Source organism: Lolium rigidum, chromosome 2 (assembly GCF_022539505.1).
Source record: "Lolium rigidum isolate FL_2022 chromosome 2, APGP_CSIRO_Lrig_0.1, whole genome shotgun sequence".
NCBI classification, from domain to species: Eukaryota; Viridiplantae; Streptophyta; class Magnoliopsida; order Poales; family Poaceae; genus Lolium; species Lolium rigidum.
In genome coordinates this window covers 217,050,799-217,063,277 of record NC_061509.1, presented here as the reverse complement: position 1 = coordinate 217,063,277, position 12,479 = coordinate 217,050,799, and the positions used below count along the sequence as shown (strand labels likewise).

Genomic DNA, 12,479 nt, shown 5'->3' with positions numbered 1-12,479 from the left:
ACTCGGTAAAAGTAGAGTTATGCTTGTCTCCAAGCAAAGATCCTAAAAAAATAGGAGACTTGGGTTTACTGAAGTGAACTCCATTGTTTTTCAATCTTAGTTGAATCAGGTCCTAGTCTAGCTACTCGTCCCTCCAAATATGGTCAAAGAGAAGTCAGCTTGCTTGCATTTCATTGCATGCTTCCGCTGTACTACTAGTAATATGAAATCAAGCTCCATAAGCAAAGACTCCGTATGAACATTCCTGATCCGGTTCAGGTTCGGATAAGTTTATGTTGGCCGTCAACAACAACAGAAGCATAACAGAATCTTCCTCCCCGGCCAGCCAGTTTCTTTTCAGTTTCAACGCGCAGCCTAACATCCGGCCCCTGACAATCATCAGCATGCAGCTCGCGTGCGGTGCATGCCCGGCGCGGGCCGTGGCGGGTGGCCAACCGCCGTACATAGATCTCCGGTGGTCCGCGGAGCCGCGTCGCGGTCGCCGGGGTTTGGCGCCGGCCTGGACCGTGCACGCCCAGTGCGCGCGCGCGCAGAGCGCACACCGCCGTATGATTCGCATCGCACGTGTCCGTCTGGCGGGGAGATCAGGTGGTGGCCTGGCCGCCCGCGCGCAACAATCATTGTCTCCGTCTACGGTGCCGATGGAGACGGCCGGATGGAACGGTGGCGCCACCCCGGGATGGGATGGGCCCCGCGAACCGCTAGCGACGAGGAGACGGCGACCGGCGCGCGCGCGCGGAAAAGTTGACACGATCGAGCGGAAAGAATACTGGCGCGAGTGCGCGCGCGCGCGCGGTGCAGGTGGTGATGGTGGTGGTGCTTGTCCGTCTCGCCCATCATTTCCACGATTCCTTTCTTTCTCCACCTCCTCTCCCTGTCTGCCCCCTTCCTCCCCCATTCTCTCCCTCTCCCGCCGCCGCCTTTATCCGTCTCTATAGACCGGAGTAGACTGGTCCGAGGCACCACCACCACCACACCCCATAGGCCCCTCCTCGATTCATTCCCCTCCTGCGGTCCTCAAAGAAACCCCTCCCTGAATCCTCTACCCGTCCATGGTTCGGTGAGCCAGGGGTCTGCGAGGTTCTTGTGCTGCCAAGGTTAGCCTGCTTCCTTCATCCCCTGCCTCCGCTCTCCGAATCTTCTTGCTGCTCGCGGGGCGTTTGGTTGATTGCTTCGCCCTCGTGCTTGCAGGAGGGTTTATCCCCCTGGTTCCTGTCACAGCGGCAACAAGGAGAAGGAGGTTCTTTCCTTCTTCCACGCGGCTGCGCGCAGGCGGGCGGTTTGATTCCTCCCGACAGGTCGCCCCCAGTCGCCGGTCGAGCAGGTTGGTTAATTGCCTTCTCTTCCTTCCAACTCGATTCCACCTGCTTATGCCACCGCCGATGCTGCTTGATTGGAGGCCTCTCCATCCCCACCCTCTGCTCGATTCCTTCTGTTTATCGATTGGCATGAACAATTAGCTAACAGACTCTGCACCTCCCATCCAGTAGCTAATTATTTCATTTTTTTTTTCCGTTTGGTCCGCACCTTGATACAGAAAGAGGCTAATTTTGTACGCGTCTCCATCTCTTCCCCTTTCCGCGCTTCGTATGAATGGCCGGTGAGGTCAGGGTTTATGCTCCATAGTGTAACACCGATCGTGTTGGCAAGATGCAATAATAGCAAGGAAGAGCAACTGATCGATTGATCCTGTGAACTTGAAAAAAAAAATCTTGTTCTCGTCTGTGCCTATACTTCTTGCAGCAAGCTTAGCACTTCAGTATGCGCGCATGATTAGCAAGTTTGTCAAGCGCCAATTGGCAAAGTCGGGGACTTAGAACGTAACTTCCATCTTCGTCCTTCTTGCTCTTATCCTCTGCTTTGATTTCGTCAACCAACTGTGTGCGGTGGAGATATGAGATGGTCTACGTAGAGTAATACTCTAAAATCAACTCCAACCACCTTTTATTTTGTTTTATTCTGCCAATTCTCTGAGGTGGAGGTATGAAATGGTCTATAATCAAACTCAAAACCACTTTTATTTTATTCTATTCAGCCTATTGTATGGGGTGGAGATATGAAATGGTCTAAAGAGAGTAGTACTCTATAATCAACTGAAACCACCTTTTATTTTATCTTTGTCCCATGGTAGTTGAAGGACAAAAGACCCGTCTGCGGACCAGTTTGTTGACTTTCAATAATGGTGGCAGTTCAAGCCGTATGTTGACCAATCAATTGACTTTTCTTTTCATATGCTAGGAGGCTGGGAGTGGGGTCAGGGCCATATCCTATCTTTTGTTCATGATATACTCCACTATCTTGGTTTCTTGATGATAAACCACTGTTCATAAATGCGATTTTGTTATGCAGTTGATCCTGTAAGGGGAGTTTGCTTTGCTTGTTGACTACAGCGCATGCGCCCCGTATAATTATAGTAATGCCTAGTTGCTAGAAAAATATATACTTCCTTGAAATATCCAAATACGATATGGATAAAGTATTTAGAAAATGCATCGTGAATACTTTGTATCAAAGGAAACACAAGTGGTGTTTCCTTGATGCAACAAGCCTCCACCATATCATATAAATTTGGCATTTGTGTTGACTGAACTACTTTTTTTTTCTCCTTTGACAGCTTGATAAAAATGCATTTATGGCATGCACATATTGAATTTCATCTGATGTTAACAACTTAACATTCTTCAATGTCATGATATGATTCTACTTCCCTGACTTACTTTATGGCATATTCATGACATTATCGTCTTACGTGTTGGACAGTTCAAGACAGGACCCTTGATATTAAGATTGGCAGGACTTTTCGTGGATGGAGAACATGGGTTTATCGTGCCGTAAATCTTGCCCAAAGGTGGAATACTGAATTACCTTTGCATTTATCATTTTACTTTTGATTGAAACATGAAGCATTTGATTGTATCTGACTCTCGTGTAAGAGGAAAACCTCCTTTTGCATATGGTGGGGAAATCATACTGTTTTTCGTGTGTCATCTTAGCCATACAATTCGATTCCATGGTCTTGTACCTAATCTTTTGTTTATGTCTTTGTTAGGTTCACAGCTCATTGTGCAGTGAGATGACAATGATGCTAGATAGAGTCTCCTCCATTCTTCCATCAATTGAGGCAGCTCGTCCAGGATGCAGAGCAGGAATACAGGAATTGTGCAACCTATACAATATAGTGGAGAAAGGAAAACTCATAACTCAGCACTGCATTGAATGTAGTAAGCTCTACTTGGTATGTTATTCCTGTCTTAATGTGAAATTTAAGAATCTAATATCATAAATTTATTATTGGTTTCCAGATCTTTTGTTATGATTATTCAACGGTTTTGGATATTTATGTTTCAGGCTATTACTGGAGAGGCTATTTTAGCACGGTGTGAAAGGATCAGAGACTCACTTAGGCGGAGCCTGTTCCTGATTCAGAATATGGTCCCAACAGTATTAGCTAACCAGGTTAGTTGATTTAGTTTCGTGTTCTACTCTATTTTTTTAATTTAGTGATTACAGAAGTATGTGACCAGCTTCTCTCATATACATAAGTTAATCTTCATAGGTCACCTGTAATTTTTTTCTAGGTTCTCCAAACCTATAGTGTAATTTAACATATTCTCTACAAGTTTAACATAATTTGTAGAAGGGGCCTCAAGTAAGTGGAAACCAATCAGAATATGCCTCCTTTAAGAAAGTATTATATGGGAGAATTATTGGAAAACTGATATCCGTAAACCCCACGCTATTTCTTATCCTACAATTTCAGGCATTCTTATGACAGCATCTTCGCTATTATTTTTCTTTGATTGATAGTTTGTGGGAAAATTATATATCTGTAATATTTCATATCATACAATTTCTGGCATTCGTTTTCGTATGGTTGCATCTTCACAATTTTTTGCTTTATTGATTGTTTACTACTTTGCTATATACCACAGATTGCCGAGGTCCATATTGATCTTGGAGAAGTAAAATTTGTTATTGATCCACTAGAAGAAGAGGCAGGCAAAGCCATTTTAGAGATGCTTCGGCAGTCTGATGCAACTGAAGAACTTGAACTTCAGACATTTGTGGAGGCAGCTTCAAAGTTAAACCTGACATCTCCTAAAGCTATCTTAATTGAAAGAAGAGCAATCAAGAAACTGGTCGATAAGACTAGTGGTACTGATCACAAAAAGGAGCAGGTTCTGAAGTTTTTTCTGTATCTTGTTAGAAAGTATGGAAAGAACATTAAACCAGACACTGGTGAGCGGGCAGAAAATTTGCAATATGAAAATCAGTCTAGTCCAAGTTTAAGTCTTGCTAGTGATGGCAGTACTCCTGGAAAATGCTACACACCGACATACTTCCAGGGATATGAGTATCAGAGTAGTATGTCTGGAGAAACTACACCACCTACAGAGTTATGTTGCCCAATTTCAACAAAGCTAATGCATGATCCTGTCATAATAACATCTGGACAGACTTACGAAAGAGAATATATCGAGAAGTGGTTCAGTGAGGGATATGATACTTGTCCCAAGACACAGACAAAGCTAGAAAACTTCACGATGATTCCAAATACCTGCATGAGGGATCTCATTTACAATTGGTGCAAAGAGCATGGTTTCACAATCTCAGATTTTCTACCAGGCAAAGATGCCTACAGTTATTCGTCAGAGCAATTGCATGGTCACTCTATGTCAAGCTTGCACAATGTTTCAGTACCTCTTATTGTTGGAAATGCCAGGAATTTTGTGATTGACAATTCGTCAACCACGTTTTCTGATGCCAGTTATGTCTCAGATTCCTCCCATGTGAAGGAGATGGAGGAGCCGAAGAATAGGTTTTCTCGGTTCTCTTGGAGTGCAGACTATCAGAAGTACCTGTCATTCCAAAATTTCAACCAGAGCATGTTCCTGACGTTCTTTTTCGAGTTTTCCAAGCTTACACCAGAAATACAAGGCATATCCATTAAGGATCTGAAGAACATTCTTGACAATGACAACGAGGTTTCTTATGCTATGGTTTCCAATGGATTTGTAGAAGCATTTCTCGATTTTTTGAGAAATGATAGCGGCAGCTACAGTATGCAAGCTCAACAAGCTGGGTTACATTTTTTCCTCGCGTTCCTTTCCAATAGCAGGCAAGAGAATCTTCTCTGACTAATCTGCATCTTCCTTTCATTAATTTATTCGAGTACTGTTAGATTTATCTATTCTACTAGTTGGTTGCTATTGGGTCATTAGTTTTATTCATGCCTAAGGCCTCATGATAGCATCCTAAAAGACACATCTGTTTGAGTTGCAGAGCCAAGAGGATTCCATCCATGAATGAAGAAACATTCCATCTCATCACATCCTTTTTGAATTCCGAGTTAAAAACTGAAGCGTTGATGGTACTTCATGAACTGATTTTACATTTGAATCATCGACAGTCCCGTCAGATGGCCTCTGTGGTCACTCCTCCAATTGTCGCAATATTGGCTTCTGAAGATATCGAGGGGCTTGAACTTCCCTTGAAGATTATCTGTGATCTTTCATCGGATGCTGATGTAAAGTCACACCTAATTTCACTGGGAATAATCTCGAAGCTGGTTCCCATTTTGACTGAAGGAAGCTTCGTTGAGTGTTGTTTGAAGATTCTGTGGAACTTATGCGATGTGGAAGAAGCTATGGTGCTTATTACCAGAACGGACCGATGTCTCGCTTCAATTGCAGACCATCTTGAAACTGGAAGCCCTAAAGAACGGGAACTTGCGGTGATAATCCTTCTAGCAATATGTTCCCGCAGTGTAGAGGATTGTTCACATGTCATGAAGGAGGGTGTCATCCCTGCCCTTGTGGACTCTTCAGTTAATGGTACCGATGAAGCGAAAAGCTGTTCATTGAAACTACTAAATCTTCTCAGGGATATGAGGCAAAGCGACCAATGCAGCAACTCGTGTTCGCAAGAAGTGGCTGTCGCGGATGCGGTAGAGGATCCTCCAGAGAGTCCAGTTCCAGTTCGCAAGCAGCAAATATCAAAGTCGTCTGGTTTTTTCCCAAGAAAGTTGAACATTTTCTCGAAAACTCGGTCTGTGACGCTGTTTTGAGAGCTGGGAAAGGTAGATTGAGTTTGGTAGTCCTTGTACATGCTACAATACTAACCGTTCTTTATTTCTTTCTCGGGCATATATAGATGGTAGCATTTGTATTGCCCGAATGAAATGCTTGGTGAGATGATGTTATTCATCCTCATGCCTTTCAGTAGATATTGGTTAGCAGTTATGCATCTTGCAGATTGCAGTTGTTATGCTTGTTGCTGTGTGTAAAATGTAAAAAAGAAAGCAGGTATAGTTCCATATTTTTGTGGCAAAATTTTGCCCTACTGTTCCGCGGTAGCTGGAAACCCTGACAGAAGATTGTATTCATCTTATCTCAGACAAGTGATTCATCCTCTTGCTGTCATTCTTTTTTTCCTTCTTATCCCTTGTGAGTTAGGATACGGATAATTGACCATTCAGCGGAGTTTCTTGGTAAATCCCGAGTGGAAGTTTGCAGCTAATTCCATTTTCTTAGTACATAATAGTAGTACTACTACTGTAGTCTTGTAGAAATCAGAAATATAAGCATTTGTTTGACATATGGAGAGTGCTTAGAGCATCTCCAGCCGGTCCCCTCAAAGCCCACCCCACCCACACACCCCCAAATTTCTTTTTGGGCTGGTAGAGGCCGTTATCCCGGCCGGCGCTCCTAGGCCGCACCCAACCCACATGGATGTTAGCGGGAGCGCCGTATGAAATTGAAAAGCGGACGGGGCATCCTTGTGGGCAAGAGTGGGGAAGCATTCCCTCCCAAATTTTAACATTCCCTTCCTTTTCTCCTCCATATCTCATTTATTTCCGCCGTACTCCACCACTCCTGCCACTTTTTCTTCCCGCTCGTTGCCTCCTCACCGAGATGCCACTGAGGAAATTTGTCATCCCTCGCATGGCCGACGAAGTTGTGCCACAAGTGAAGAAACCGAGGGTGAGAAGTAGCATCCGCCCGGCTGGACCAACTCCTAGTGGGCAGCGGACATTTGCTCACCGAGCGGTGGTCTCCGGTGGCCGGTGGGAAGGGAGGCCCGAACGAAGGAGGGAAAGGCCAAGGCGGCAATGAGCAAGATCTTTGAGGGGATTTCACCATCACAACACGCTGGCCTTTGGGCGAGCCAAAGAAGCGTCTTGTAGTGGGCGACCCCGGGGTTCTCGCTGATGACGAGGATCTCGCCGCCACCCGAGTACGCCGATAGTGATCCCTATGGCGGCTTCAACCCCAACTCCTTCTTCGCTCTAGAGGGGACACCGCCCAGCGATGCGCGCCTCCGCACAATCCTCGCGCTGACGGACCTCAACGGCCCATACGACGGCTCACTGGGAATGCGGAGTGCCCTCTCCCGTCAGGCGGTGCCGACGCTCGAGGGGCCAGTTTGTCGCAGTTGTTCGACGATGCCAGCCATGAGACCCGCAGCGTGTTCGGTGGAATGTCGCAGGGCAACTCCATCATGCACGAGCTCATCCAACCGGCTCCCGGTCAGCTACGCCGAGCAAGAAGAAGAGTAGGGTGAGGAGGACCCGTCGGTTCCCGCGCCAGCTAGGAAAAAGAAGAAAGCACCGCTGGGAAGAAGGTAGGAACCGGCAGCAGAGGCTCGAGGTGGAGTTCCAAGGAGGACGAATGCTTCACCAAAGTCTAGAAGGTGGTAAGCATAGACCCTCTCACCGGGGTGGACCAAAACTCGGAGACATTGGGTGAGGGTGAAAGTGGTGTTTGACAAGCGCAAACCTGTCGATCCCAACTTCAACACGGTGCACATGGATAGCAACCAATCCAGCATGTCACGCGTAGTGGCATCATACAAGGATGTTGCAACTAGTGGCTTGGTATTCAAACCGAGATCACCAACCATGCGGTGAGCGACACCTCCATCACCGACCAAGTAAGCCACATTTCGTTCATATCCTCGCCATTTTGCGTTGGTACATTTGTGAATAGTGTGCCCATTTCGTTGTGGTTTCTTCAAATGCTCCAAGCCTACCATGGTGACAACGAGCGTTGAGTTCAAGTTTATTCTTGTCTTCAAAAGGATCGAGACTTGCGAGAAGTGTATATTGACTCGTGCGGTTCTCACCAAGGACAAGGAAGGCGGCTTCCATCGAACCGCGGCAGCACCAACGGACTCGGAGGGGCGCCCCATTGTTAACAAGGCGGCGAAGATGGCAAGGGACGCGGTACTCTTGCTGCAGGGAGGAAAACATGGCCACTCTTGTGGCAGGGAGGGAGGATAAGGCTGACGCGGGGTGGTCGGCGATGTTGGACAAGCAAGAAGTGAAGATCGGACTTCTCAAGACCAATGTCGCAGCGAAGAAGTGGAAAGAAGACTTCGCTTTTGATGTGTGACACATCTACGATGGACACCGAGACGCGAGCATGGTAGAATGAGCAACGCGACATCATCTTGCGGGAAAGGAGAGCACCACTGGCGCCGGTGATGAGTTCGACTCCACCGGCGACGAGCTCAACACCAACGACGACGTCGGCTTCCACGGAAATCCATCACATGGGGGGTCGAGTGTAGATGCTCTTAGTTACTTCGTAACTTAGTATGTATTAGTTTACAGACATACATACACACAAGTTGCCGTTTGTCAGCTGGAGGCGTTGTTCTGCACTCATGATTTTTTTTTGGCTGGCATCAGCATCATGCAAAATGTTCAATCATGCGATGTCTTTTGCAATTCAGCATTTCCCTTTCCTCCCACCAGTTGTTGAACGTCCACATGCTCTGAATTCGTCTGTAAGGCTGCAGGCGGTGATCGAAAGATCGCGTATCTGCTCCTTTTGCGTCATTGCACGATCACTGAAATGGGGCGAAAACGCTCATGATCATGTCAGTTTCACTCGCCATGACTTGCTCAGGTGTAGCTCACTAACTGGCGCTCTATCTGAACCTGGTACGTGCATGCATGTATCCTGCCGGAACCGGTGGCCGTCACAGGCTCAGAGGCTCTGAACTTCGGTTTCGTCCTGCATCTCCTTTCCTGAATGTCCCCTTTTCACTTTCAGACCCATTAATTCCATGGCACGCCCGAGCATTCCCCACTGACGGCGCCCATCCCAGTTGATGGACGGATGGATGGGCGGACTGATCATGAATCCATTATCATGGATGGATGGATGGATGTGTCTGCTTCCTATGCCCAGGTGCAGCGTACGGTGTTCCTTCAGTGCAAAGGCAGGGAGTCCAGGCAGGGCACCATCATGATCAACTCATCGCGTCCATCCTGGCACGAGGGATATCTGCACCTGTGCCCCTTGACCGCCTGCTCCTCCGGTTCCAAACCTCCAGCTGCCCTCACCAGTGCATTGCAGTGTAACGATAATAGTACCCGAGCATATCTCTGGCTGATACCGCAAAACTCATATCTGTATTTTACGGTGTAAAAATTGCAGCGGCAGGTCAGTTCTCTGCTCTGCCGCGACAATATCTATACCGCAAATCAGGTTTTAAATCATAATGAGGTTTTAGCCTGATGCATCAATAGTATTCAAAACCTGAACACAGGTAATTCAAATTAACAACAAAGTTTGATTCGAAAGCATAGCCTAGATGAGACAGTGATCAACATTCACACAAGCTTGGATGGAAATGATCCGGATCAAGCAAGATCGTCGCCGGAGCTGCCACCATCGCCACCGCCACCACCACCAGTCGCCACATCTTTTGCCCTTCTATCTTCTAGCATTCTTTTGTTAGAGGATCCATTGTATTTGAATCCATTTTCATCTGGTTCTCCTCCTTAGAGCATCTCTAGCCGCGTCCTCTAAAGTGGCCGCAAAAGGTATTAGGGGCACGTCGGACAAATTTTCGTTTCCAGCCGCGCGTCACAAAGCCTCCTTCTGTCTGGCGCGGTCCAATACGGTGTCGGCGCCCCGAGCCCGTCCCCGGTCCATAGGGGACCCTCCGGGCACGCCGGACACAACGAAAAGCGAGGCGAGGAGACGCGGGCCTGACGCGTCAGCGGCACATTCAAGTTTAACCTAACCGTCGCCTACCTCGCGACGAAAGTTATTGGCGCGCAGCAACGGTGCAGTTTCCGCAGAGACGTAGCGAAGCGTCTCGTCGCATCTAGCTCTCCGTGCCGGCGTTAATGAGCGCCACCGCCCGCCTCCCTCCTCCCTCTGACCTATAAAAAAGGGCGCTCTCGCACCGTCCCTCACACACAAACCCTAGCGCCTCTCTCAAGAGCCGACGCCATAGCTGGTAGAGGCAGAGGCCGAGGCCGAGGCCGCGGCCGTGGTCGTGGTCGTGGCCGCGACAGAGCTGCACGGTCACCGTCGTCTGCAACGTCATCGTACCTGCAGGAAGAGCACCAAGTGATGTTCGCGTTCGTCGTCGTCCTCAATGGTGACCCACTCGATATCCAGAGGTTGCTGGACAAGTTCGCCGAGTTTGTCGCCGGCAACGAGCCGGCCGCGCTGCATCTGCGGGAGGCTAGCTGCGACGGCTGCCGGTGGCCGGTGGACGTGCTCTTCAATGGGCGCGGTAAGATGTACCTACACACCGACTGGGAGAAGTTCGCGCGCTACCACGACCTCCAAGCCGGCTGCGTGCTCACATTCTCCTACCTATACGACGCGGATATGAGCGTCAAGGTGTTCGACGACACGTCCTGCCGCCGACACTACCATGGTGACGACGAAGAGGATGACGATTGAACACGCCGAGTGTTCTTTGTTCGCAGCAAAAATGGTAACGGAGGTTTCCGGATGTTCTTCCTCGAAAGGACCAACAGGGCTATCATTACCAGCAGGATTTTCCAGAAGTGCCTGAGAGTGTTCATTCTTGGCAGTGAACATATGAAATCTGCTATGCCAACACTAGTTAGATTTTCTAATTTTACAATGTTTTATCTATGTATTAGTTTGTAGAAATCATGTTCCAAACTATGTCTTAGTTTGTGTAAAAACATGTTCCAATTATGTATTAGTTTGTGGAATGTTCCTTCTCTCTATTGACATGAAAATGCAAAAAGAAGAAGAGTATTTTAATGTTAAAATAAGTTTGGGGCGGCGTTTGGGGGACGCGGCTGGGAAGCGGCGTCCCCCAAATGCACACGTCTCCAAACGCTCGATCCAGCGTCGTTTAGGGGAAGATTTTGGGGACACGGCTGGAGATGCTCTTAGTCTCCTCAAGACGGGTCTTTCTATTTTCAAACTCCTCCTTCCTCTTCTTATCTTATCTAATTGGAAGCCACGTTGTCATCTTATCTTGTTGCTTCTTCTCGGCCAACTCTTTTTTGGCTTCCAATTGCTTTTGCACAAATTTTTTTTTTGCTTGGACTTCATCATCTCGTCGATCTTCTCCTTCAATCTTTCTCGCTCGGCCCTTATCTTCAACTCCAACTTCTCTTTCCTCCTTCAATTTGGCCTCTCTTTGTTTCTTCCTCTTCTCGACGCATCATCACTATCATTATTTCATCCAAAGTAATGTGAGCTCCTCCCTCAACTTCCACTTCTCACTAGTTTCTAGCAACTTCTAATAATCATGAAGGATAAACATTTTTTCTTTACTTATGGGCATTCGCTTATACCTCTCTTGTGTGTGCGCGGCCGAAGGGGAGCTGAAATATACTCGCGCATAGCGAAATTAACATGACGATGCGGTAAACTAGAAACCTAGCCCACGAAACTGAATGCTAGATTCGGTGCAGCTGATCGGCAAAACCATGTTATAAGCCTATGTTCTGAGAAATGTAACTTGCGGCTCTGTACGACATAGTAGACAGATTAGTGGCGGTTTCATCAGTGTTCACTACTGTAACGGCACAGCCGTATGGCTAACTGAAACTTAACTCGAGCCTCTCTACACAGTTCAGAATCAGTCCATGAAAAAAAATGCAGAGTTCAGAGTGGCGCACACTGCACATCGGCAGGCTTTCAACCAGTCCAGCCTCCTTTTTGACCCAGCTCTGGATGCCAGGGTCAAGATTCTGCAATAATTCTCGAGCGCGGCTGCTCCCCGATAGCTGGAGCGCAGAACGATGACATGACAGATACTCGTGTAAAATAATCCCAAGGTGGGTTCGGTTGCCTGCTGCTGCGTCGTCTCTTTTCCTCCACTCCTCTCTCGGTGGCAGTGTGCGCAGCCTTGCGTTGCTCTCCTTCTTCCCGAGGCCACGTTCAGCGCACCGTATGTGCCAGCCCAGAGAAACATCCTTTTCGCTGCCGTGCGCGCGGCGGACACGCTCGCTTTCGTGTTCGGCAACGGTGGCTGCCTGCCTCCGATGATGATCGGGAGGCGAGTTAACCGGGGGACTGGCTAGGAAGCACTGATGGAGGCGTGAGTGTTAGCGTGTGGCGACACGTTCTGCCCTCAAGGTCACGATTTCGGTTCAGTGAAAATGTTGAATTTCTGCTGTGGGTGCAAGGATAAGGTTTTTAGTGGCCTGTGTGTGATCTGCCGACACCGCATGGACAAAGAAT

The 12,479-nt window shown here is 47.8% G+C and overlaps 1 protein-coding gene across 1 annotated transcript; it reads left to right on the top strand.

The window, feature by feature from the left end:
• The first annotated feature begins 2,731 nt into the window (after positions 1 to 2,731).
• LOC124692958 (U-box domain-containing protein 5) lies at positions 2,732 to 6,400 on the top strand. Its single transcript, XM_047226399.1, has 5 exons — positions 2,732 to 2,848; positions 3,050 to 3,235; positions 3,349 to 3,456; positions 3,933 to 5,119; positions 5,284 to 6,400. Exons 1-5 carry the CDS (start codon positions 2,807 to 2,809, stop codon positions 6,065 to 6,067), a joined length of 2,307 nt encoding a protein of 768 aa, XP_047082355.1. The 5' UTR covers positions 2,732 to 2,806; the 3' UTR covers positions 6,068 to 6,400.
• The last annotated feature ends 6,079 nt before the right edge of the window (positions 6,401 to 12,479 follow it).